General features: G+C 47.9%; 1 protein-coding gene across 1 annotated transcript in view; it reads right to left on the reverse strand.

Annotated features, from left to right (window-relative positions):
* The window catches only part of FMO2 (flavin containing dimethylaniline monoxygenase 2), a 34,273-nt gene that overhangs the window by 8,320 nt on the left and 1,463 nt on the right, over positions 1–24,490 (reverse strand). Inside the window, exons 2-7 of the mRNA XM_056108420.1 lie at positions 21,072–21,160; positions 20,615–20,803; positions 9,498–9,686; positions 8,331–8,493; positions 5,424–5,566; positions 1,332–1,531 (exon numbers count right to left, since the gene is read on the reverse strand). Of these exons, the coding sequence (XP_055964395.1) occupies positions 1,332–1,531; positions 5,424–5,566; positions 8,331–8,493; positions 9,498–9,686; positions 20,615–20,746 (827 nt within the window). The 5' untranslated portion in view covers positions 20,747–20,803; positions 21,072–21,160. The remainder of the gene's footprint in view (positions 1–1,331; positions 1,532–5,423; positions 5,567–8,330; positions 8,494–9,497; positions 9,687–20,614; positions 20,804–21,071; positions 21,161–24,490) is intronic.

Here is a 24,490-nt window from a genome sequence, read left to right on the forward strand (position 1 = left end):
CGCCGTGCTATTGCTCCAGCCCGTAAATTGTCTTTTGTTAGCTGTAAAGAATGAATAGCTTATGTTACTGTTATAAACTGTTTACTGAAAACTATTGTTTAACTGTGGCCTATCCACTGTGGCCATAACGCTTGCTTAACTTTGAAACCCTATATAAACTGTTTGCTGCTTGGAATCAGGGTCACTGTCAAGAGACCACTCTGTGGTCAACTGGAATAAAACTCCTTTGGCTCTTGCATTGTCGTGGGGGTGCCTGTCTGTCTCCATCCAAGAACCCATGATCCCAGGTATCACGATCACGATCACAATCATCCCATTGTTCATCGATTGCCTCGAGCAAGCACCAGTAACATCTCTTTCGTCCAAACCCCTAGCCCTGAGATTTTAAAAAGTGCCATATTCAAGGCTCTTTCAGGGTTAGGAGAATGAGACCCATCATTGTTACTGGTATTTGGCATATTGGGGACGCCACGAGGAGTTTGCCAGACTCTGCTGTGTGGGCAGGTTACATTCGGTAGCCTGCCAGTTTGTCCAAAGTAAGAATGAGATAATAAGGTATAACAGAGTCAAAGTCAGCCCTCAGGGTACTCAATCACTGTATGACTGAAACCCAAGCACAAAAATTTGTACATCTACAACTGTTCCTCATGGTGTTTCACTAATCACAATCAATCAATCAATCAATCAATCACAACCATCCTGTTATTCGTCAATTGCCTCGAGCAGGCCCCAGTAATGTCTCCTTCGTCCTAGCCCTGAGATTTTTTTAAAAAGTGCTATATTCAAGGCTCTTTCAGAGTTAGGAGAATGAGACCCTTCATTGTTACTGGTATTTGGCATATTGGGGACGCCACGGGGAGTTTGCCAGACTCTGTCCTGTGGGCAGGTTACATTCGGTAGCCTTCCAGTTTGTCCAAAGTAGGAATGAGATAATAAGATGTTTCACTAATAAAAATTTAAATTAAAAAATAAATAAAATGATCTTATAAAAGAAAAAAATTAATATTTCCATGAAATTAAAAAACAAAATCAAACTCAGCTCTCAGTAGCCCTGCCAAGCCAACCTCTGGGTTCTTTGCAGACCCAGCCTGGGAGTGATCCCTGGTTTTTTGTTTTTTTGTTTTTGCTTTTTGGGTCACACCCAGCAATACTCAGGGGTTCCTCCTGGCTCTGCACTCAGGAATTACTCCTGGTGGTGCTTGAGGGGTCATATACTGGATGCCGGGGATCGAACCTGGGTTAGCCGCGTGCAAGGCCAAACGCCCTCCCCGCTGTGCTCTCGCTCCAGGCCCCACCGTGAGTGATCCTTGGGGTGCTGCAAGCAGCCTTACTTGTTGTAGGGCTCCAGACCGTAATTCTCGTGATTGAACCAGCGGTTCACCTGCCGCTCCATCATCCACTTCAGCACCGCCCTTGGTAGAACGCTCCGGATCTTGTCGCTGAAGCGAGTGTGGTAGATCCCGTCCCAGGGGTATCCATCCTCCGAGATGCGGCTCATCACCCAGGAACTGTGTCTGGTGCTGATGAACACCTGGCAAGTCAAAGGGGAGGCGACTGAAAGCAGGACACTGTTCCTTCCCTGGGCAGGCAGGAAACTGCACACCTAAGAGTGTTGTATTGCCGATTCCAGGAGAGGAGGTTGTTTTACAATGGACACCCTGAGTTTCTGGGGTTGTAGCTCTCCTGTTGACCTGCCCAGACTCTGGTTGGCCTTGGCGATGATGCTTAAATATTTCCAAGAACCTCTCTGTGTGCGTGTCTGCTTTCATCAGGGCCAGGCCAAGAGGAGATGGGACAGAGAGAGGCAGGCCAGCTGTGTGGCAGTGGACGGGCCATCTTAGGCCCTGTGTGGCCTATACATGCCAGGCTGGGGACTCTGGGGTGGGTCCAGGCCCATGGAAAAGGAATAACTGCAAGGAAGCCTAGCGCCATGTCCCACATGGGCTGGGGTCTGTCCTGGAAGGGGTCGACTTCCTGGCACTCCCAATCATGCTGCTGGTGCCCAGATACCGTAGCTTAGCAGGGACAGCCAGAGCAGGGACAAAGATGACAGTTTGGAAGGCGTCACAAATCAAATCACAAATCATCCTGTTATTCGTCGATTGCCTCGAGCAGGCCCCAGTAACGTCTCCTTCATCCTAGCCCTGAGATTATATTCAAGGCTCTTTAGGAGAATGAGACCCATCATTGTTACTGGTATTTGGCATATTGGGGACGCCACGGGGAGTTTGCCAGACTCTGCCGTGTGGGCAGGTTACATTCGGTAGCCTGCCAGTTTGTCCAAAGTAGGAATGAGATAATAAGATGTCATAATAAGATGTCACGTGGCCGAGAATGTGGCCGCGCACTTCTGGGAGATGGGTTTTATAGTGTCTGAGTCTTGGCTGTTGATGGGATTACATGGCGCCAGGGGGCCAGTTGGTGGGTGTGACCCCCGCCTACTGGAATTTGGAGGATCTGGGTGGAGGAAGGCGTCAGAGGCACGAAATTTTGAGGGAGGTCTTCACAGTGGTTTTAGTTATTTTATTATTTTATTTTAGTTTTTGCTTTTTTGGGTCCCACCCGGCAATGCTCTTGGGTTCCTCCTGGCTCTACACTCAGGAATCACTCCTGGCGGTGCTTGGGAGACCCTATTGGATGCCAGGGATTGAACCCGGGTTGGCAGTGTGCAAGGCAAGTACCCATCTCAGTGGTTTTATTTATTTATTTATTTTATGTTTTCATATTTATTTATTTATATTTTAAAATTTTTTATCTATTTATTTTTTTATTTATTTTTGCTTTTTGGGTCACACCTGGTGATACACAGGGGTTACTCCTGGCTCTGCACTCAGGAATCACTCCTGGTGGTGCTTGGGAGACCCTATTGGATGCCAGGGATTGAACCCGGGTTGGCAGCATGCAAGGCAAGTACCCTACCTACTGTGCTATCGCTCCAGTCCCATCTCAGTGGTTTTTTAAAAATTTTTATTTATTTATTTATTTGTTTGTTTTTGCTTTTTGGGTCCCACCCGGCGATGCACAGGGGTTCCTCCTGGCTCTGCACTCAGGAGCTACTCCTGGCGGTGCTCAGGGGAACCATATGGGATGCTGGGAATCGAACCCGGGCCAGCCGTGTGCAAGGCCAACACCCTTTTCACTGTGCTCTTGCTCCAGCCCCATCTCCATGGTTTTATTTTTAAAAAATACTTTTGAATTTTGAAAAATGGAATCCAAGAGCTTAGAGCGTGACAAAGCTGTTCCTGGTTGGGTTTCAGTCACACAGTGTTCCAACACCCGTCCCTCCACCAGGGCACATTCCCCAGCACCAGGGTCCCCAGGGTCCCTCCGACCCCCCAAAATTCCCCCCACCCCAGCCTGCCTCTATGGCAGGCACCTCTCTTCTCTCTCTCTCTTTCTCTCTCTCTCTCTCTCTCCTTCTCCCTCTCTCTCACCCTCTCTCTTTCTCTCTCTCATTTCAGGCATTATAGTTTGTGATACAAATGCTGAAAGGTTATCGTGTGACCTCCTTTCAATACACAGTTCTTGTCCAGAGTGACCATTTCCAACTATTGTTCTACTTCACCCTCCTCTCTCTTAACTATCCTCCACACCCAACACACACACACACACACACACACACACACACTTGTGTTAATTTCCAAACATTGGACAATCCTGCTGGTTCCTCAGTGTTTTTTTTCCCCCTTTTGGGCCACACCGAGCAATGCACAGGGGTTCCTCCTGGTTCAAGCACTCAGGAATCACTCCTAACAGTGCTCGAGGGACCATATGGGATACTGGGAATCGAACCTGGGTCAGCCGCATGCAAGGCCAACACCCTCCCCGCTGTGCTATCAGTCTAGCCCTCTCCGTGGTTTTTAAGAGGTCTGTGGGCATGGCAAATTATTCTTGGCTAACTGGGCTTGTGGTTCAGGATGGGACTTAAGGACATTAGTACTGCTTGGGCTTATGGTTCTGGACATACCTGGACCACCCAGAAGTGCCTGGCGGCTGGGTCTCCGTGGCTGCACCCAACAGTGCTCAGACCATATGGTGCTGGGAACTGAACCCTTGCCAGACATGCATCTCAGTTGCTATATTATCAATCCCCTGGTGCCCACATGAATATTTATGACCTTGGCTGGGAGTCTGACTCTATTAAATCATTCTTTTTTTTTTTTTTGCTTTTTGGGTCACACCCAGCAATGCTTAGGGGTTACTCTTGGCTCTGCACTCAGGAATGACTCCTGGCGGGGCTCTGGGGGACCCTATGGGACGCTGGGAATCGAACCCCCAGTCGGCCACATGCAAGGCAAATGCCCTTCCCTCTGTGCTATTGCTCGGTCCAGCCCTTAAATCATTCTTTTCTTGAGCCTTGAGTAACACCAGCTAGAATTCATAGAGGCTGCACGTTTATAAGAGGCCCTTCCTCATCCAGGAACACCTCAACTTTTCATGCAGCCCCTGGGGACAAAAAGGGCTTTTTCTGCTGATCTTTTGGTTCAAACATCTTATTTGAAAAAAAAAAAGATAAAATGATTGCCCACAGAAATGAAATGACTTGCCGTATGTCATATTATGTCATAGCTGATTATGGGGTTACTGTGAGGTAAATTGGCTTTTTGACTTAAAAAAATTTTTTTTGAGTCACATCCAGCAATGCTCAGGGCTGACTCCCGGCTCTGCACTCAGGAATCACTCCTGGCGGTGCTCGGGGGACCCTATGGGATGCGGGGGATCGAACTCGGGTGGGCCGCGTGCTGGGCAAACGCCCTCCCCACACTGCTGTCACTCCAGCCCCTAGTTTGCTTTGTATTTGTTTATTTTTTTGCTTTTTGGGACTCCCACCCACGATGCTCAGGGGTTCCTCCTGGCTCTGCACTCAGGAATCACTCCTGGCGGTGCTCGGGGGACCCTATGGGATGCGGGGGATCGAACTCGGGTCGGCCGCGTGCTGGGCAAACGCCCTCCCCACACTGCTGTCACTCCAGCCCCTAGTTTGCTTTGTATTTGTTTATTTTTTTGCTTTTTGGGACTCCCACCCACGATGCTCAGGGGTTCCTCCTGGCTCTGCACTCAGGAATCACTCCTGGCGGTGCTCGGGGGACCCTAGGGGATGCTGGGAATCGAACCCGGGTTGGTAGCGTGCAAGGCAAACGCCCTTCCTGCTGTGCTATCACTCCAGCCCCTTTGACTTAAAAAAAATTTTAAGCAATAGCACAAAGATTGATCAACCAACCAACTCAGCTACCAACTAGCTGGTCAGCGAACCAGTTAAGCAGCCACTAGTCAACTAATCAACTGAACAACTAACCCAGCAGTAACCAACTGACTAGCGAGTGACAGGTTCATCTGGACAGTGATGAGTTAGTTTGAACTCTGACCCTCCGCTTACCCCTCAGTGGGAGGGCAGAGTCCCCGACCCCAGCAACCTTCCCTACCTGAGCCGCCTTCTTGCTCAGCTCCACAGCGATGTCAGAGGCCGAATTCCCGATTCCAACCACCAGGATGCGTTTACCCTCGAAGCCCTCGGGGCGCTTGTATTGCCTGCTGTGGAAATACTGACCTTTGAACTTCTCAATGCCTTCAGGGAGGAAAGAGAGAAGACTGTGGTCCAGAACATTCTTTTCAATACAATGGCACCCTCAGTGTTTTCTTTCTGGGCTCAAGCTTTGGTCCAGCCTGTCCTTCCTTCTAGGACAGTTTGCAAGGCCAAACTACCAACCCTAAGGGCCAAGCAAGACCTGGAAGGCATCACCTCGGATATAGGACCGAGAGAGAGTCGATTTCCTAAGAAATCTGCAGTTTACAGATGAATTCACTGTATCACTGTATCACTGTCATCCTGTTGTTCCTCGATTTACTTGAGCGGGTGCCAGTAACGTCTCTATTCCTCCCAGCCTGGGATTTTAGCAACCTCTCCTTACTCATCTTTCCCAACGATTGGAGGCTCTTTCAGGGTCGGGGGAATGAGACCTGTTATTGTTCTTGGCATATCGAATACGCCACAGGGAGCTTGCCAGGCTCTGCCTGTGTGGGCAGGATACTCTTGGTAGCTTGCCGGGCTCTCCAAGATATATATATATATATATATATATATATATACATATATATTTATTTATTTATAAATATATATATATATTTCTCTCCAGGACCAGCCACCACCATGCTGAGACCACTCTCCGCACACCTGAAGGTACCGGCAGAGAAACAAAGGCAAGCGGGTCCCGGGGCTGAGATCTCCAAGCCTACTCGGATCAGGGCTGAGCATCCTCCACCCAGATCCTCCGAATTCCAGTAGGCGGGGGTCACACCCACCAACTGGCCCTCTGGCACCGTGTAATCCCATCAACGGCCAAGACTCAGAGACTATAAAAACCAGCTCCCGGAACCGCGTGGCCACATTTGCGGCCGCACGACATCTTATTATCTCATTCCTACTTTGGACAACTGGCAGGTTACCGAATGTAGCCTGCCCACATGGCAGAGTCTGGCAAACTCCCCGTGGCGTCCCCAATATGCCAAAACCCAGTACCAATGATGGGTCTCATTCTCCTAAAGAGCCTTGAATATAGCACTTTCTTAAAAATCTCAGGGCTAGGATGAAGGAGACGTTACTGGGACCTGCTCGAGGCAATCGACGAATAACAGGATGGTCGTGATTCGTGATTCGTGATATATTTCTCTATGGTTTTGAAAAAATAGTTCTGACGAGTAACAGCCAAGGGTCAGATACCAACTTCCAGCTATTTATTCTCTTACTTTGAATTGAATAATGATACATTCATAGCTTCTTCTTCTCTTTTTTTTTTTTGGCTTTTTGGGTCACACTCTGCGATGCTCAGGGCTGATTCCTGGCTCTGCACTCAGGAATCACTCCTGGCAGTGCTCAGGGGGGCCCTATGGGATGCTGGGAATTGAACCCAGGTCGGACGCATGCAAGGCAAATGCCCTACCCGCTGTGCTATCACTCCAGCCCACAGCATTTAGTTTTTAAACATCACAAAGTGACGTTATTCTAAATTTATCATAATTATCGTGTTCCTAGAGCGAACAGATGCCATTGGGCTACACTAGCACGCGACAGGGACAAATGGAGACGTTACTGGAGCCCGCTCGAGCAAATCGACGATTAACGGGAAGTCAAGTGATCAAGTGATCATGATTATAATACTATTTGCCATTCATATTTTGCAAAAGTGAGCAGAAACTGAACAAAGTCAAACCAGGCCCATGGATGGGAGTTGAAGTGACTTTCCTCCCTGCCTTGAGCTATAACTCACTGTACAGGACTTTGCTAAGGGATCGTAATAGGTTGCATCTAAGAAGATTTTGTCATGCGTTCTCACTGCGTGGTCCCTTGACCAGCTGTGCGAAGGTCACCTGGGACCCTGTCAGTAACGCCACCTCAAGTCGGACCCGGGCTGGAAATGGTAGAGGCATCTTGTGAATTGTTTTTTTTGTTGTTGTTGTGTATCGTTTGTTTGGGGGCCATCCCGGCAGTGCTCAGGGCTCACTTCTGGCAGGGCACAGGGGACCATATGGGATGCTGGGGATTGAACCTGGGTCGGTCAGTCGTATGCAAGACAAGCTCCAAATCTGCCATGCTATTGCTCCTTCCTCTGACTGACACTTTAAAAAGCCGGGTGTGTTTGCCTTGCACACGGTTGACTTGGGTTCGATTCCCGACATCCCATAGGGTCCCCCGAGCACCGCCAGGAGTGATTCCCACGTGCAGAGCCAGGGGCCAGCCTGGGTGGGGCACAAAAAAAGCAAAATAAATAAATAAGTAAGTAAATAAATAAATAAATAAAACCCTCCAGTTGGTCAGTAAGTCTCTAGGTGACATATTAAGTCACGGGAATAAACCACAGTAGATTGTTCTGGGCTTGACCAGTGAACTCTGGAGGGGCACAGAACCTCCTCAGGCAGCTCAGGGCTGGGTGAGGAAACTTACGTGAAAGGACGGTGAGGGGTGTCGCGACAGAGTCGAGGCTGCAGGCTTGTGCCCCCAACCCCCACGGCTCCCCCCACCACCCAGGGCCTTTCTCCTGCCCTGTCCAGGTTCCTAAGTCTCTCTGTCCACTCTCTTTCTGTCTTGGTACTGCAGCAAAGGGTGTGTGGACATGACAACCTGGAGCATTTTGGCCGGAAAGGAAGTAGCCCAGCTGGGTGGAACTTTCTGGACAGAGATGTCAGTAGAACTGTCTGAAATCTGGGAAGAGTCAGTGAACCTGGAGCCGTCCCTTGATGCCCAGGCCGTTCCCTCCTGACCAGCTCGCTTCCTCCTAGGCCCTGCCAGGGCAACCAATCCCGCCCTCATCCCTTTCCCAAGACGAGTAGCTCACCTGGAAAGGCGTCGAGTGGGAGGTAAGGGAGTATGTGATGACCACTGCAAACCATCACGGCGTCGAAGATGGCCTTTTGTTCCTGACCATTGCACACAGTAACCACCTCCCACTGGCCGGAGGAGGAGAAGTCCGGGCGCCTTTTCACGCTGAGGACAGTTGTCTGGGGGTGAACACGGGATTGGGCAGCTCAGAATGACTCAGACAGACACAATAGCTGCTGGGCTCAGCATCCTGGGAGCAGGGGCCCGGGTACCACTAGACCCTCTCTGGGTGTCTGCACCAGCGCAGCTCACAGCAGAGAATCACATTCTAGAACTTTCTCACCTGATTCACACTTTTCTCTTTAACCAAAGGTTTTGGGGGAGGTCACACCTGGTCATGCTCAGGGGTTCCTCCTGGCTCTGCACTCAGGAATCACTCCTGGTGGTGCTCGGGGGACCCTATGGGATGCCGAGGATTGGACCAGGGTCGGCCGAGGGCAAGGCCAACGCCCTCCCCACTGTGCTATATCACTCCAGCCCCTTCACAGTTTTCTTTTTAACCAACAGTTTTGGGGGGGTCACAGCTGGTGATGCTCAGGGGTTCCTTCTGGCTTTGCACTCAGGAATCACTCCTGAAAGTGCTCAGGGGCCCCTATGGGATGCTGGGGATCGAACCCGGGTTGGCCTCATGTGAGGCCAAGGCCAACCCTACTCATGAGGATTTTTCCAGAATTTCCTATTGTGCTTCTATCCATGCATAGTTAGGAATCTTTTATTTTAGTCCCCATTTTTTCCCTCAATCATGGTCACTATATATATATATATATATATATATATATATACATATATATATATATATATGGGCTGGAGTGATAGAACATTGGGTAGGAGGTTTGTCTTGTACACTGCCGACCTGGGTTCAATTCCTCCATCCCTCTCGGAGAGCCTGGCCAGCTACCGAGAGTAATCCCGTCCGCATGGCAGAGCCTGGCAAGCTCCCCGTGTCGTATTCGAGATGCCAAACACAGTAACCACAAGTCTCACCATGGAGACGTTACTGGTGCCCGCTCGAGCAAATTGATGAACAACGGGAGGACAGTGCTACAGTACTATATATGATAAGGCCAAGGAAACCCTCCCTTCCTCATTTTTCCCCAGCCTCCCCTCCCCCCCAATAAAATACCTTGAATTGAATATATTTGAGCAGATCAAACTTTTGGGCGAAAATCCTGAAATATTCCAGGAGCTTAGAATTGTGCAGGAAGTTGGGGAAGTCTTCCGGCATGGGGAAGTCGCTGAAACAAGACATTTCTTTGCTGGTGTTGGTGATGACGGACTGGTAGATACTGGCCCGGCCTTCTTCAACCTTATCCTAGGGAACCGAATCAAAGTAGGATGAAGCAAAACCTTGGAGGCTTCTTCTCAGCTTCACACGCGCTGGAGAGGAACTTCGTTTATGACTAAGGGGTGAGGGAAATTTCCAGGTGATAAGGGTGGGCATGGGTGCAGTGAGCGCATGAGTTTGGGGGGACTTCCGGTGTTGGTACCCAGAGGGACTGTCTCCAGGGATGGAGCAGCAAAGGGACAATGCTTTGGGCACTCAGAAAGACATTTTGCATTCCTATCTCTATCCTGTAAGCATCAGTCATTACAACCAGGAGCCCCTGCTGAAATTCTGGGGAGACCGCTCCCCTCTTCTCCCTCTCTTGAAACCAGTGCTTGGGGACTGGAGCGATAGCACAGCAGGTAGGGTATTGGACTTGCACGGGTTCAATTCCCAGCAACCCATATGGTCAGGAGTCATTCCTGAGTGCAGAGCCAGGAGTAATTCCTGAGCATCACCAGGTGTGACCCAAAAACCAAAAAAAAAAAAAAACCCAAAAAAAAAAACAAAAAACAAAACAAAACCCCCCAAAACAAACAAACAAAAAAAGAAACCATTGCTTGGATTGTGAATGGGAGAGAAAAATAGAGAATTTGAGTGTGTGTGTGTGTGCGTGTGTGAGTGTGTGTGTACAAGAGAGAAGAGTGTCACACCACAGAGACTGACACACATCCAAAAAAACAAAAGCAACCACTGCTGGCATGGATGTGGGGAGAAGGGGACTCTCCTTCATTGCTGGTGGGAATGTCAAATGGTCCAGCCTTTTTGGAAAACAATATGGATGTTACTAAAAAAAACTAGAAATTGAGCTCCCATTTGACCCAGCAATACTACTTCTGGGAATATATCCCGGAGATGCAAAAATGCACAGTAGAAATGACATCTGCACTTGTATGTTTATTTACAGCACTATTTACAATAGCCTGAATCTGGACAAAACCCAAGTGCCCAAGAACAGATGACTGGTTAAAGAAACTTTGGTATATCTACACAATGGAATACTATGCAGCTGTTAGAAAAGACAAAATCATGAAATTTGAATATAAGTGGATCAACATGGAGAGTATCATGCGAAGCGAAATGAGTCAGAAAGAGCAGGCCAGACACAGAATGAGTGCACCCATCTGTGGAGTTTACAGTAACATCATTGGAGAATAACACCTAAGGATATTAGAGATAAAGGCCAGGAGGGTGGGCCCACGGCTTGGGAGCCGATCTCATGTGATGGAAGAAAAGACAGGTGGGATGGAGAAGAGACCACTAAGCAAATGATGGTTGGAGGGCTCGCTTGGGATGCGAGATGGGTGCTGAAAGTAGACTATGGACCAAACATGATGGCTACTTAGTGCCCATGTTGCAAACCATAACACCCGAAAGGAGAGAGAGAGAGAGAGAGAGAGAGAGAGAGAGAGAGAGAGAGAGAGAGAAAGAGGGAATGTGTCTGCCACAGAGGCAGGGGGTGGGAAGGGGTGGGGTGGGGGTGGGGGGAGGGATACTGGGAACATTGGTGGTGGAGAATGGGCACTGGTGGAGGGATGGGTACTCGAGCACTGTATGACTGAAACGCCATCACGAAAGTTTGTTAGTCTGTAACTGCATCTCACGGTGATTTATTAAAATAAAAATTAAAAAAAGAAAGAAGAATGAGTGTGTGTACAAGAGAGAAGAGGGTGTGTGTATGTGCGTGAGAGAGAGAGAGAGGAAAGAGAGAGAGGAGAGAGAGAGAGAGAGGAGAGAGAGGAGAGGAGAGGAGAGGAGAGGAGAGAGAGAGAGAGAGAGAGAGAGAGAGAGAGCTGATTTTTCTCATTTTTTCTCTCCTCCAAGGAAGAGCCTTCCATGAGAATGGCTGTCCTGTGAAATTATGACCCGAGCCGAGTATGGCCCGTCGATGCCCTGGACACCAACACGTCACCAATGCTTCTAAAGTCTGCAGAGACCGTTGAGAAGCCCACAGGGGCTTATTGCTGGCTAGACTCAGCGTTCGAGTATAGACATGGGGAATTTGTAGGAACACAGACATCAACTGAAGCCACTTAGCCAGACTTGAATAGAACCATTGTCTCTTCCACAGTAAAGAAAGGAAAATATTTATTTCTAATCTAAGCACCACGAAAGGTCCAGAATGCTTATTCCTGGGGCTGGAGCTATAGCACACTGAGTAGGGCGTTTGCCTTGCACACGGCCGACCCGGGTTCGAGTCCCAGCATCCCACAGGGTCCCCTGAGCACCGCCAGGAGTGATTCCTGAGTGCAGAGCCAGGAGGGACCCCTGTGCATCGCCAGCTGTGACTCAAAAAGAAAAAAAAAATTGTGTGCCTGTCCCTGTTCATTCCCTCGGGCTTTAGCCCCTTCTTCTGTACCAGGGAATGTTCTAGAATCCAGAAATTTGGTTCTCGCTGGTGCTGTTGTTAAGGAAGAAGCCAGAGGTCTTGGAACTAGCATCTGTCTCAGCTGGCTGTTGGCTGACCGCCAAGTCAGAAAAGCGTCATTTCTGAACTATCTGTATGAGGGCCTTACTTGATATCAAACTGCCCAAAGAAACATAAACTGTGGGTGCCTGATTCTAGGTCTGCCGCTGTTGCAACCTCCTGGTTATCAGTTGCCTGATTAAGTCAGCAAAGAGAACACAGTATTTCTTCTCAGATCATACAGCCTAAGAATGATATCTAGGGGCTGGAGCAATAGCACAGGGGTAGGGCGTTTGCCTTGCACGCGGCCAACCCGGGTTCAATTCCCAGCATCCCATAGGGTCCACTGAGCACTGCCAGGGGTAATTCCTGAGCGCAGAGCCAGGAGGAACCCCTGTGCATTGCTGGGTGTGACCCAAAAAGCAAAAAAAAAAAAAAAGCGAAAAAATTGATATCTAGTATCCTTGGTAAACAGAGGCCTATATTAGTCAAGATCCCCTTCCCTCCCTTACACATTCTTTCTAATTTTCTTTTTATTTATTTTTAAACTTCATTTTCGATAGCACAGCGATAGGGCGTTCGCCTTACACGCGGCCAACATGGCCGACCCGAGTTCGATTCCTCCGCCCCTCTCGGAGAGCCCGGCAAGCTACCGAGAGTATTCGATATGCCAGACACAGTAACAACAAAGTCTCCAATGGAGACGTTACTGGGCCCGCTCGAGCAAATCGACGATCAACGGGAGGGCCTTTACCTTACCTTACCTAAACTTCATTTAATTTTAATTTTAATTTTTTAATGGATCACCATGAGGTACAATTGCACAACTTATAAACTTTCATGCTTTATGTTTCAGTCAAACAATGATCGAGAACCCATCCCTCCACCGGTGCTGGTTCTCCACCACCAAGGTTCCTAGTGTCCCTCCCATCCCCCCATATTCCCCACCCCCTGCCTCTGTGTCAGGCGCATTCCCTTTAATTCTCTCCTTTTTAGGTGTTGTGGTCTGCAATGCAAGTATTGAATGGCCATCATTTTTGGTCTATAAGTCTACTTTCGGCACGCATCTCCCATCCCGAGCTGGATCTCCAAACACCCTTTACTTGGTCCCTACTTTATCTGAGCTGCCTTTTCCCCCAGCATGTGAGGCTGGCTTCCAAGCTGTGGAGCAAACCTCCTGGTACCTATCTCTACTATTCTTGCATGTTAGTCTCCCATTCTGTTACTTTATATTCCACAAATGAGTGCAATCTTTCTATGTCTGTCCCTCTCTTTCTGACTCATTTCACTTAGCATGATACTCTCCATGTTGACCCACTCATATGCAAATTTCAGGACTTCATCCCTTTTAACAGCTGCATAGTATTCCATTGCGTAGATGTACCAAACTTTCTTTAACCAGTTATCTGTTCCCAGGCACTCGGGCTTTTTTCCAGATTCTGGCTATTCTGTTGCACATTCTTTCTCATTGTTTTACCCATCTACACTTTCACCCACCATCTACTCTCCCACTCACCCATTCACTAATCCACCTGTGCATCCATAGAACAAGTGTTAATTGGTCTTTCCTATAAGCTATGTGACAATGTCTTAATTTTCCTAGTCTAGAAGCCCTGACAATAATTTTGTTATAATTTCAAGGGATCTAGTAAAATCTAGCCTCATTAGGATATGCCAGATTTAGTGTTTGAGGGGCTGGAGCAATAGTTCAGTTGGTAGAGTATTTGCCTTGCACAGCTGACCCGGGTTCGATCCCCAGCATCTCATCTTGTCCCCCCCACCCCCATGCACTGTCAGGAGTAATTCCTGAGTGCAGAGCCAGGAGTCAGCCCTGAGAAACACCAGGTGTGGCCCAAAAAGAAAAAAATAATTAGCGTTTGACATGGTGATTGAATGCGAAGGGAGTTTTTGTCAGAATAAAGGAGGGTGCTGTCTCATTCTTCAGGAAACAATTAGCTGAAGGTGTGATGATAAATCATGATACTTTAATTTCTAAATAATAGTTTCACATTGCATAATGGTAGAACTGAAAATGATATGCAAACTCAGAATGATGGAACACAATGTTCTCGGCAAAATGCAGTATCTGACATCCTCAGGCAATCCAATTTTCAACTCAGGAAATCCTTCAGGAAGCCAAGAAATAAATTTCCCGGCCCAATCAAGTCAATACATGTTTATAAATGATATAGATCAGAGCTAAACAGGAGGGTTGGAGTCAGACTACGTTAATTCCTAACCTTCCACAAGTTGGTTATTTTTTTTTCTTTTTTGGGTCACACCCGCTGATGCACAGGGGTTACTCCTGGCTCATGCACTCAGGAATTGCTCCTGGTGGTGCTCAGGGGAGCCTATGGGATGCTGGGAATCATACCCATCGGCCGTGTGCAAGGCAAACGCCTTCCCAGTTGTGCTAACGCTTCAGCCCTGTCACTGGCTTTAAAATATAGCTGATGTTAGGAAAAATGAAGTCGTGAAATTTGCCTATAAGTGCAAAGACTTGGAGAGTATTACGCTGAGTGAAATGAGCCAGAAAGAGAGGGACAGATATAGAAAGACGGCATTCATTTGTTGTATGAGTTATGCCCATGACCAGGGAAAAGAAAACAGGTTCTAGGAGGACCGGTCAGTGGTTGGAATCGACCACAAGTGTGTGGGGGGCGGAGGGTGGGTCAGATAGAGAAGGGACCAGATGTCCAGTAATAGCTGGGAAGGGTCACGCTGGACAAGGTCTGAGTGTTCAAAGTAGATACAGGGATAATCCTGATAACCTTTCAGTATCTGTATTGCAAACCACAATGCCCAAAAGGAGAGAGAGAGAGAGAGAGAGAGAGAGAGAGAGAGAGAGAGAGAGAGAGAGAGAGAACAAAAGTGCCTGTATAATAAAATCTTTTACAAATAATGGGGGATGGAGCAATATCACAGAGGGTAGGGCTTTTGCCTGGCATCCAGCCAACCCGGGTTCAATTCCCAGCATCCCATATGGTCCCCCGGGCACCGCCAGGAGTAATTCCTGCGTGAAAAGCCAGGAGTAACCCCCGAGCATCGCCAGATATGATTCAAAAAGAAAAAAAAATGTAGCTGAGGGGTCGAGGAGATAGTTTAAAGGGCTGGAGCGCAGGCCGTGATGGGTGAGGTCTGGAGTACTATTGCCAGCACCACCTCACTTAGTCCTGACACCCCAGTACCTCTGGGTCTGAGCACCACACACGTTCCAGGTTTCTTTGAAATGTTGGATCTTGGCTGGGAGTCCCATTCCAAGAGGGAAAGGGAGTTTTCAGATTGAATCTAGAAGAAATAAATTACGGCCCGAGTGATAGCATAGCGGGGTGGGGGTTTGCCTTGTTCATGAATGACCCTGGTTCGGTCTTCGACATCCCACTGGGTCCCCTGAGTACTGCCAGGAGTAATTCCTGAGTGCAGAGCCGGGAGTAACCCCCAAAGCAATAAATAAATAAATAAATAAAAATGTCACTGTCCTCTCATTGTTCATCGACTTGCTTGAGCGGGCCCAGTAACATTGTGAGACATGTTACTGTGTTTGGCATATCGAATACGTCACGGGGAGCTTGCCAGGCTTTGCCGTGCGGGCGAGATACTCTTGGGAGCTTGCCGGGCTCTCCGAGAGGGGCGGAGGAATTGAACCCAGCTCAGCCTGGCCGGCCAGATGCAAGGCAAACACCTGATCCGCTGTGCCATTGCTCCAGCCCTGAATAAATAAAATAGAAGAAGTAAACCAAGAGGCAAGACAGGTAGAGCTGGATAGAAAGATAAAAATAATTGAGTGCAAACATCCAGGGGATTATTTATTTACGCCTCTATCAATAAAGGCATGTTTATTTCCAAATAGTAAACCAAGCCTCCAACAAACAAACGAAAGCATTGTCCCTGGAGGTATCCCCGTGGCCAAGCACCAGAGCACTGAAAAGGAGTCGAGAGACACGCAGTTTCCTCTCCACACACCTCGCAAGGCGGTGAGGTGTGAGGATTTAGTTCTGGAGACCTTCATTTGGATGTTACTGCAACCACCCGTGTTCTCCTGGGCAAACTGAACCTTTGTTTTCTCTTCAGGAGAAAGGTGTGTGTTGTTGTGTGTGTGTGTGTGTGTGTGTGTGTGTGTGTGTGTGTCAGGGAATGGGATGAGGAAGGTCTCCTAGTATTCCCTCCCTTTTGCTAGAAAATGAGCTAAAAATTTGAGGACCCTTCCTCCCGCTATTCCAGAACTGCCACCAGGGGTCGCTGGAGAGCCTTAGGCTGGGAGGGGAGGGGTCAGGGACCCTTTCTAACTTATTAACATGATTTTTGGAAAGATTATGGGTAAATACAGAACTGAAGGAATGCGCTGCTTTCAGAATTAATTCTGGATGGCAGAACTGGGAAGGGACAAAGTTTCCTGGGATTGGAGACTCCCAGCATGCTTTGTGGCATCTTCCCTCAAGACCCACTGTGAATTTTTGCTTATTGCATAAAGGAGGATATATTTACCCCAGGGAATTTCTTTGTTTGCTTGGGATAGAGAAAAGAATTTGCAGTTTCAAGAGAGAGTTTTTTCCTTAACCAATCTAGATCTAAAAGGCTTAATTAATTAAAACTTTTTATCTAACCCATAGAGAGGTATTGGTGTTTTTAAGGCTTCAGATGCTGGGACTATAACAGCAACAGAAATCTTTTTTTTTAAATTAAATTTATTTATTTATTTTGAATACCCATCCCTCCACCAGTGCCCATTTCCCACCACCACGGATCCCAGTAACCCTCCCACCCCCCATTCCATCCCCATTCCCCCCCCTGCCCTGCCTCCAACAGAAATCTTTTTTTTTTTTTTTTGGCTTTTTGGGTCACACCTGGCGATGCACAGGGGTTCCTCCTGGCTCTGCACTCCAGAATCACTCCTGGCGGTGCTCGGGGGACCCTATGGGATGCTGGGAATTGAACCCGGCAAATGCCCTACCCACTGTGCTATCACTCCAGCCCCTCCAACAGAAATCTTTAAGGGCAGAAAGTATCTTTCTAAAATTCATTTAAACCTAATTTTGGATAGTCCCTTCAAAATAATTCTCACCGCTTAGACGGCAAGCAAATGATAAATAAGGGAGGGGTTAATCTTTCCAATACGAAGATCAGATACTAAAACGCTGTCACTGTCACTGTCCTCCCATTGTTCATCGATTTGCTCGAGCGGGCCCAGTAACGTCTCCATTGGAGACTTTGTTGTTACTGTGTCTGGCATATCGAATACGTCACGGGGAGCTTGCCAGGCTCTGCCATGCAAGATAGGAATTATTAAGTATTATTTACACTTAATTTATAATTAAGTATAAATAAATATACTTATTTTTCTTTTTCTTTTTGGGTCACTCCTGGCTCTGCACTCAGGAATTTCTCCTGGCTGTGCTTGGGGGACCATATGGGATGCTGGGAATCGAACCCGGGTCGGCTGATGCAAGGCCAACGCCCTACCCGCTGTGCTACTGCTCCAGTCCCTAGTTAATTATTATTAAGTATAATTGCTATACTTAATAATACCATAAAGGAAGGGCGACAACGACCATAACAGTGAGTAGTTGATTAAGAAATGAATGTATATGATTGAATTCTGATCATGAACAGCTTTGTAACCATGTGCCTCAAGATGACTCAATTAAAAATACAGAAATTACACACACACACACACACACACACACACACAAAGAAATGAGTGTGAGTCAGGCTATTTTCCAGTTCCTTCTCTACTCTTCTGCATACTTCTGCCATTAACTCTGAGTGTGCTTAGGTAATTGAATTAGTAGGCTTTTGTTTTGTTTTGTTTTGGGTCACACCCAGTGTTGCCCAGGACTTACTCCTGGCTTTGCATTCAGGAATCACTCCTGGCTGTGCTCAGCGGAACACACAGGGTTCTGGGGATCAAACCCGGGTCAGCCATGTGCAATGCAGAGTGCTCTACCCCAAAAAAGAGCAAGTACTATTGTTTTCTCAAACTTCTCTCTCTTTCTCTCTCTCTCTCTCTGCTTTTTTTTTTGGGTCACACCCAGCGATGCTCAGGGGTTACTCCTGGCTCTGCACTCAGGAATTACTCCTGGCAGTACTTGGGGACCCTATGGGATGCCGGGAATCGAACCCGGGTGGGCCGCGTGCAAGGCAGACGCCCTCACCGTTGTACTATCGTTACAGCTTCTCTGAGACCAGCTTGGTTTCAGTTGGGGTTCATGGCGAAAATGAATTCTCTTCCTCCTAAGATTTTGAATCAAGAAACCCTGTCAATGGATCTTAGAGTCTATGTATTTGAGAACCTGAATGTTAAAAAAAAAATCGTCTTTTGGAATGGTCAGTGGTTGGAAGTTTGCCACAAGTGTCAGTGAGGCAAAGGGCAGATAAAATAGAGAAGGGACCAGCAGGACAGTAACAGAAATGGTCACTCTGGACAAGAACTGAGTGTTGAAATTGGGTAAAGGAATATAACCTGATAACCTTTCAGTATCTGTATTGCAAACCATAAGGCTCAAAAGGAGAGAGAGAGAGAGAAAGAGAGAGAGAAAGAGAGAGAGGAGAGAAAGAAAAGTGTTTGCCATAGAGATGGGAAGTGGGAAGGGGAACTGTGGACATTGGTGATGGGAAATGTGAACTGGTGAAGGGTCGGATGTTGGAATATTATGTAATTGAAACCCAATTATGAGCAACCTCGTAACTGTGTATCTCACTGGGATGAAATAAAAAAATTAAAAATTTTTTTTTTTAAATTGGCATGGGATTTGGTTGGAGACGGATGGCTAGCTAGCCCTGACTTCCTCCTTACTGGTCAGCTCATCGGGGGTCTCCTGGTGATCCCCACTCACATCTGTATTCCAGGCACTCCAAGCTGTCACTTCTATCTGCACTGTCCCCTCCTGTGCCAACCCCCTCATTAGCTGGACCCGATTCGTAATCCTAAAGTTCTTGCTCTTGTATTCTGAGCCGAAACTTTGGCTTGCCTTATTTGTGAGAAAGACCCTGAATGAGAGCTTGGTCATAAGCCAGGGCCTAGCTGCCTGGGTGTCCCCTGGCTGGGACAGCAGCCCCAGGACTGTGTCACGTCATTTTTTTTTTTTTTGCTTTTTTGCTTTTTTGCTTTTTGGGGTTACACTAGGCGATGCTCAGGGGTTCCTCTTGGCTCTGCACTCAGGAATCACTCCTGGCAGTGCTCAGGGGACCCTATGGGATGCCGGGAATCGAACCCGGGTCGGCAGCGTGCAAGGCAAACGCCCTCCCTGCTGTGCTATCGCTCCAGCCTAATGTCTGTAATGTCTTATACAAGGGCTTCATGGCTCCAGGATGAAATACAACAATATTCACACACTTTTCTCTTAGTCGGGTGGGAAGGTGCAGTGTTGGTGGGATTGGTGTTTGAATATCACATGTAATCAATTATTGTGAATAACTTTATAAAAATTAAATTAAGGCAAAAACAGCGCCATGAGACCATTCCCCGCTTCCTGACGTCAACTCCTTGACAGAGCTGAGGAAAACAAGACCCGGAATGTAAATACCTGATCACAGGCCTAGTGCCAAGATCACATGCCTCGTTCTTGTGGCAAGGAAGAACCCCAGTCGTGACAGCTGTTTTTCTCTCTGCGTCTTTCTGGACAATTTCAGAAGGACAACTCGCCCTGCCAATACTGGGGGCTGGCTGGCAGAATGAATTTGGGCCCAGCAAAAAAATTTCCAATATATTCTGTGAGTTCCTAGCAGTTACCCTAGAATGTCACCAGTGAGGCTAAAAACACAATCTATTGGCCAGAAATAAGTCAGGGGTCGCAAAAGCAGGGGCTCAAAAAGCATTTGCTGGGGCTGGAGCGATAGCACAGCAGGTAGGGCATTTGCCTGGCATGCAGCCAACCCAGGTTTGATCCCGGCGTCCCATAGGGTCCCCCGAGCACCGCCAGGAGTGATTCCTGAGTGCAGAGCCGGGAGTCAGCCCTGAGCATCGCCAGGTTGGACCCAAAAAGCAAACAAAACAAGACAAAACAAAACAAAACAACAGCAACAACAAAATTTGCTGTGGGCTGGATTGATAGTACAGCAGGTAGATAATTTGCCTTGCACACAGTAGACCTGGGTTCAGTCCCCGGCATCCTATAGGGTCCCCCTGAGCACCACCAGAAGTAATTCCTGAGTGCAAAGCCAGGGGTAACCCCTGAGCATCACCAGGTGTGACCCCAAAAGAAAAAAAAATAAAAGAACTAAAAAAAAAAAGCAATTTCTCTAGGGCAGACTAGAAGGGGCGCCTTGCAAAGAATCCCTGACCCTTATCACATCAAGCAAACTAGTTTTAGTCTGTTGTGCTGAGTGGAAGAAAGCTGGGGTCCAAGACCACTTGCTGAACCCCAAGAACTCCTTTCCGTGTGATTCAGTGGACTTAGTGACCGAGTCCGTGATGACAGCCAAGAAGAGCATTTCTGAGTGCAGGGACTTAGCCAAGTCCTCAGAAGGGACCATGATTCACAGGTGCTCACAGCTCGACCAGGGTGCTTACCTTGAACCTCCAGAGTCCCCCGATGTCTTCTGTTTGCTCAAAGCAAGTGGGGGAAAGGCCCTCATCTACACAGCACTTCAGAGAGGCCAGCCCGCTGACCCCAGCCCCGATCACGGCCACCTTCTTCACCATGGTAGCCCAGTCGAATGACTCGCTCCGTTGATGCCACCGGGAAGTAAGAAAATTACCCTGGGGGAATGATCAGAGAATCAGGGGTAAAGTCCACGAGGGGTTATTTAACCTGCAGCCCTAAGCGGTTCCCGGGCTCTATTCTTAAGAGCCAAATGGTTTCCAGGAGTTGGCTGCAAACTTGTTTACAATAACTCGCTCTCACTTTGAAAACCGTTGGTACAGCCAAAAGGATTCAGTGACAGGCTATGGGATGGAGGAACCAAGCTTCCAGCTCCTTCCTGGGACGGGCTGTCTGGTCGCCTGCTTGCCCAACTCCTGTCCTTACCTGGCCCCTGTGTCTCTTGATGTCCAGTTTCCTCTGGTAGCTGGGACGCGGGAGGCAGGCAGACTCATTGTCCGAGTTGGAGGAAGCTCCTAGAATAAGTACACGATTAAGGGGAGGAGCTTTCCTTCTTCAGGACACTGCCAGCCCCAAACCCCAGGGGCTTTCAGGAGCCCTGACTTTTTTTTTTTTTATTTAATTTTATTTTTATAAAGTTGTTCATAATAGGGGGCTGGAGAGATAGCACAGCATTTGCCTTGCATTTGGCCAACCCGGATTCAATTCCCAGCATCCCATAGGGTCCCCTGAGCACCGCCAGGGGTAATTCCTGAGTGCAGAGCCAGGAGTAACCCCTGTGCATCGCTGGATGTGACCCAAAAAGCCAAAAAGCAAAAAAAAAAAAGGTTGTTCACAATAATTCATTACATGCACAAAAATCCATTACACGTAATATTCAAGCACCAATCCCACCACCTGGCACCTTTCCCTACCCCCCTAAGAGGAAAGCATGTGAAGATTGTTGTGTTTCACCCTGGAACCATTTAAGCCCTTAGCACAGCGGGTAGGGCGTTCGCCTTACACGCGGCCAACATGGCCGACCCGAGTTCGATTCCTCCGCCCCTCTCGGAGAGCCCAGCAAGCTACCGAGAGTATTCGATATGCCAGACACAGTAACAACAAAGTCTCCAATGGAGACGTTACTGGGCCCGCTCGAGCAAATCGACGATCAACGGGAGGGCCTTTACCTTTACCTTTACCTTATGAGAGATTACAAATATGCATGTTAAACCCAGACAAATGTGTGCTACTCTCAGTACATCAGTGGGGTGCAGTGTGAGAAGTCGCACGGCCACAAACGTGGCCGCATGTTGCAGGAATTCTAAAATTTAGAATACGATTATAGAGCAGATCTATGCTGCTCTCTTCCGGGAGTGCTTCTGCAAGTTCCCTTGTGGGTGAGGCTTGTCCAAGTTTGTGGAACGCAACCTTGAGCATGGCTCCGACTGAGTTCTGGAGGTTTGCAGCTGCCGGGGTTCTGCTGGGGTGAACTGAGACACTCAACCCAGCCCCCTCTGAGTTACCCCTGACATGGAGTCACACCCTGACTTTAAAAAAAAATCTGTTCTTGAATTACCGTGAGATAGAGTTACAAAGCTTTCATGTTTGAGTTTCAGTCATACAATGATCCAACACCCACCCCTTCACCAGGGCACATTCTCCACCACCAATGTCTCCAGTATACCTCCCTTTCCAACCTCTCTTCCTGCCTTGATGGCAGATAATTTCCCCCGTTCTCTCTCTCTCTCTCTCTCTCTCTCTCTCTCTTTCTCCTTTTGGGCATTACGGTTTGCAATACAGACACTGAGAGGTCATCACGTTTGGTCCTGTATCTACTTTCAGCACACATCTCCCATCCCGAGCGGTCCCTCCAACCATCCTCGACTTAGTGATCCCTTCTCCATCCCAGCCGCCTTCTCCCCCAGCTTATGAGGCAGCCTGCCAACTGTGGGGCAATCTTCCTGGCCCTTGTGTCTCCTGTCCTTGAAACCCTGACTTTAAAAGCTCACACCCCAATGTCCCCAAATCTGGGGTGAGAAGCAGCGTTTCTATAATGGCAGCTTTCTGTCCACGCATCACCCACAGTGCTGACGGAGTTGGTTTACGATCACTGTAGCTGATGGTGATTAAGGTAAAGGTAAAAGGTAAAGGCCCTCCCGTTGATCGTCGATTTGCTCGAGCGGGCCCAGTAACGTCTCCATTGGAGACTTTGTTGTTACTGTGTCTGGCATATCGAATGGTGATGGTGATTAACTCTGGCTAAGCGGCTAAGTCAGAGAGCTTCAGGGTTTTCAAGAGCATGTGTGAATTCTGATGAGCTGACGGCTTCTCTGTCCATCTAATAAAGGCTCAGCTCAAGGGTCAAGAAATCACTGTGTGTCCCTGAGCTTCCTGAATTTGCGTTCTTGTTCCAGTGGTTTTCTTGGGATTGGCAACTGTGGGACCAGCCCGTGATGTTGGCCTGGTTGTAGATGACTCACCAGCCTGGAACCAGGTCCGTCCTGATGGCAGCTGGGCCAGAGCTTAGTGGGATTTCGTGTCCTCTGCCCTCTTTTTTGGTTTGCTCTAGACCTGGATTGCTTCCCTTGTCTTGTAATCTCAGTTCCTTTTTTTAAAAAAAATTCATTTTATTTTTATAAAGTAGTTCACAATATTTGATCACATTTAATATTTGCTCAAGCGGGCCCAGTAACGTCTCCATTGGAGACTTTGTTGTTACTGTGTCTGGCATATCGAATACTCTCGGTAGCTTGCCGGGCTCTCCGAAGGCACCCCTTGAAAATCACCATGACACTTTCCCACCACCATATATTTTGGATGCTTCCATCCTGAATTCGAACCTCTGCCCCAAAGCAGAACAGAAATAATTTATTTTGTATTATTTGTTGTGAATAAATTGCTGAAAATGCTTCAAAAAAGTTTCCTTAGAGGAAACTGTGTGAAGATTATTGTATTTCCCCCAGGGTTCGTTAAAGCCCTTCTATAAGAGATCACTAACATGTTGTTAAAGGATGAGCTATATATATCGGGCTGGAGCGATAGCACAGCGGGTAGGGCGTTCGCCTTACAAGTGGCCAACATGGCCGACCCGAGTTCGATTCCTCCGCCCCTCTCGGAGAGCCCGGCAAGCTACCGAGAGTATTCGATATGCCAGACACAGTAACAACAAAGTCTCCAATGGAGATGTTACTGGGCCCGCTCGAGCAAATATATATATATATATATATATATATATATATATATATAGTCAGCTGTATCACTTGTCATCCCATTGCTCATCGATTTGCTAGAGCAGGGACCAGTAACGTCTCCATTCATCCCTGTTACAAGCTAGTGTTTCCCAATGGCATCTGCTCGTTCCAGGAACACGAAGAGCCTCAAACCATTCATTGAGGGTCTTGACGAAGACATCTCGTAGGTGAGTAGTCAGGTGTTCTTTTCAGGTCCCGTGGAATCCAGTCGGTAACAGCTCTTAGATATATATGCATCTGTAAAAATATATTTCCCCTCTAAGATTGATTGCCTTTGCTTACTTTTTTTTTTGTTTGTTTGTTTTGGGGCTTTCTGGATCACACCCGGCGATGCACAGGGGTTACTCCTGGCTCCGCACTCAGGAATCACCCCTGGCGGTGCTCAGGGGACCACATGGGATGCTGGGAATCGAACCTGGGTCGGCCGCGTGCAAGGCAAACGCCCTCCCCGCTGTGCTATCTCTCCAGCCCCTGCCTTTTACTTTAAACCCCATCAAATGTGGTGTGCTACTCTTGGAGTATGAGTGGTGTGAGGTATTAGATGTCATGGCCAAAAACTTTATTTTAAATTATTCAAGACCCTTTCTACTTAGATGCCAGAGCGCATTTGGG

Source organism: Sorex fumeus, unplaced genomic scaffold (genome assembly GCF_029834395.1).
Source record: "Sorex fumeus unplaced genomic scaffold, SorFum_2.1 ptg000209l, whole genome shotgun sequence".
NCBI classification, from domain to species: domain Eukaryota; kingdom Metazoa; phylum Chordata; class Mammalia; order Eulipotyphla; family Soricidae; genus Sorex; species Sorex fumeus.